This window comes from Limulus polyphemus, unplaced genomic scaffold, assembly GCF_000517525.1.
Source record: "Limulus polyphemus unplaced genomic scaffold, Limulus_polyphemus-2.1.2 Scaffold704, whole genome shotgun sequence".
In the NCBI taxonomy this organism is placed as follows: Eukaryota; Metazoa; Arthropoda; class Merostomata; order Xiphosura; family Limulidae; genus Limulus; species Limulus polyphemus.
Genome location: NW_013666314.1, coordinates 251,559 through 254,676, shown reverse-complemented (window position 1 = coordinate 254,676; position 3,118 = coordinate 251,559). Strand labels below are relative to the sequence as shown.

Below are 3,118 nucleotides of genomic sequence, written 5' to 3'. Positions count from 1 at the left end.
GCACAAAACTAAACCTGACACAAACAACTCTAAGTTATAACTGGCTAGCTCTGAAGGCCAACTCATATTGAACATCCGGTTTACGTGACATCGACATCAGAACCTATATATTTCATCACACTCATTAAACATAACCCTTTATTCTCCTGAAGAAGAACAGTCAACTGTTCGATTGCGCTAGAGTTTTGGGTCTCGTTTAGAAAATATCATTCTACAGTGTCTGATAAAATTGGGTACTACTACAGCGTGCGGTCTACCGGGACTTTTACACTATAAACAAAGCATATAAAGATGGTGAATAATAGCAATCTACCTGGGATATTTACACTGCTAAATAACTTATTAATGATGAATTATAGCAGTCTACCTAATAACTGACTATAATTAAACATAAATGCACAAATTAGTACAAGTAAAAATATTTTCCTTGCATCTTCCATACGCATGTTAATTCGGTTAAAAATGTATGGGTAATGCATCCAATGTTTTTCGTCAATCACCTCTATCTAACACAGATTCACACTACTTTCTGGTAAACATGCACTTTAGGATTTAAAACTTCACTGTGCTACTGGGGGCAATAATAGATGGAAAACTACTTGCACATATGTGTTGTGTATAAATTTTAATGAGAAACAAAATAATGTGTTTTTCTATCTTCTCAAGGAATATACACGTGTATCGAGTACAGATTTTAATAAGTAATAGTAAGGTAGACATTTCTTGGTTCATAAATGTTCTTGGGTATTGCACAACTTTTAATAAAAGACTATACTTGCCTGTTTGAGGACTACCAAATATATTTTGCCATAGAAGAATACCATCAGCAGCGTCGGATAGATTATAGTGACAAAATAGAGGAACACTAGAAAGTCGTAGCTCATCACCTGCGTGAAGAAACAGCGCCCACTGGGCTCAGGTCCGGAGTTCCAGCCGAAAAGCGGAAAGAAGCCGATAGTGGAGCCTAACACCCAGCAGACCAAGACGATAATTGCTACTGTCCGTCCAGTCATTATCTGTTGGTAGCTAAACGGGCGAAGTACCGCCCAATAACGGTCCACAGACACTGCCAACAAATTAAGAATAGAGATGGTACACAAAACTACCAGCAGAGAGAGCATGGTCATGCAGCCACTAAAGTTCCCTTCGGGCAAGCCTAACTTGGTTAGGATGGCTGAAGGAACTCCAACCAGTCCAACCAAAAAGTCTGCCATTGCTAAACTCAAAATATAATAGTTAGTGACCTTTCGGACGCGTCTGTCCAGGCCAAAGGCTACCATTACCACAAGGTTTCCGATTACGGCAAACACGGCCACGATCATTTCAAAAACAGTGTACATAATAGGTAACTGACTAACAAACATACTGATAGCTGAGTTGTGATATCTCACAAACCCGATACGTCAGCGCTACACCTAATATAGTGAAGGTTTCGACGTTTCTCGCTTCGCAACCATCGATTTAGTGGCTCCAACCACAAAAGCTGAAGTTTAGGATCTAGCGCATGCGCGACAAGACAGCTAAAGGCCTATAATTTACATACGCTTGGTTTAACACACAGGTGTAAAGATATTTTTCGTAGACATATCCAAGTCCAAAAACATGGACAATTATCATGTGCATATTCAAATCCAGAATCGGAATAGCGCTCTTAATCCAGAAACACAATTTTATCATATAAAATAAATACTACCCAATGGAAATTAAGTAAACGATGGTCAACAGATACGATTAAGTACTAGTAATATCAAATATTAGTTACTTAATTAACTGCGGAATGATGTATATTCTGAAAAGATCAGACAAACGAGTTTGCCTGGAACCATATATATATAGGTAAGTCTGCGGACTTATAAGACTAGAAATCGAGTTTCGATACTCGTGGTGGGTACAGCACATATAGCCCATTGTGTAGCTTTGCGCTTAACTACAAACAAACCGTCTGCTATTATAATCTATACACAATATGCACATGCGATGATTAAATACGTAAGTAGTTTTCTGTTTTTCACGATAATATGTACATCATATATACATACATTAACCAAATATGCAGTTAGTTTTCTGATACTGATTCATGTTTTTATACAATACACATGTGAGTTGGTCAAACGTGCACTGTATGATCAGACAGGAAATCAGTTTTCTGTTTCTCGATAACAAAAAGTGTCTTTACACAATGCATAAGTATACTGATAAAAAAGACAGGCGTTTTTATAATGTTAAGGTTACACAAAGCTTCGAAATAATATACTTTTCGTATCCTGAACTTTACAAACTTCACTGTTGTTTCCTCCTTCAATTGCTCATCATTTAAAGGGAATAAATTATTAAGGAGTTCCTCACGATCAACCTTTGTTTTCATATATTAGTATTATGATACACGTAGGCATGACAAATATGGGATGATTTCGTTCTTCAACTCCCATTTCTGTTGTTTTTCTTATTTCTTTAAATTTCCTTTTTTAAGCTGGTTATTTGCTTTGCATCAATCAGTATCAGTCGTATTATTTTCAAATGATCGCCTGTGACGTACTTGATTGATTAAACTTTGTCGCCCTTGTCCAGAGGATATTGTTTCGATTAAGTTTTTTATATATGTACCTTGCTTAAAACATAAACCATAAAACGTTTTCCCTTAAAATACACGTAGAACTACTAAAAGGTATAGTACATCACTAAGTGCAACGCTTAATTAATTAATAAGCACGATAATAGCAGTCAGTGATAAATAAAATGTTTGTTTGTTTGTTTTTAGAGCAAAGCCACATTAGGCTATCTGCTGCGTCCATCGCGGGTAATCGAACCCCAGATGTTAGCGTTGTAAGTTCGTAAACTTACCACTTTCCCACCGTGGGATTAAATAAAATGGCTTGTTTGTGTTTTTTTTTCACTCGATCATACAGTTGAAATGATTGTACAGTTGATTGTAGTGCAAACTGGAGAGTTGTATTTATTTTTTAAATGTATATATATATACGAAATCGGTTAACAAGTGTCTTGTTTACCCAGTTGTAATGGCGAAACGTTGGCTTAAAATAAAACCTGTTATATTTTATGGAGCAATAGGTTGTGTTTTTCTATCTTTTATTGTAATTTTTGATTTCTTTTAAACAAC

The 3,118-nt window shown here is 36.0% G+C and overlaps 1 protein-coding gene across 1 annotated transcript; it reads right to left on the bottom strand.

Moving 5' to 3' along the window:
• Nucleotides 1–567: 567 nt before the first annotated feature.
• On the bottom strand, nt 568–1,736 carry LOC111085899 (adenosine receptor A1-like). Its single transcript, XM_022386700.1, has one exon. It carries the CDS (start codon nt 1,362–1,364, stop codon nt 759–761), a length of 606 nt encoding a protein of 201 aa, XP_022242408.1. The 5' UTR covers nt 1,365–1,736; the 3' UTR covers nt 568–758.
• Nucleotides 1,737–3,118: the final 1,382 nt, after the last annotated feature.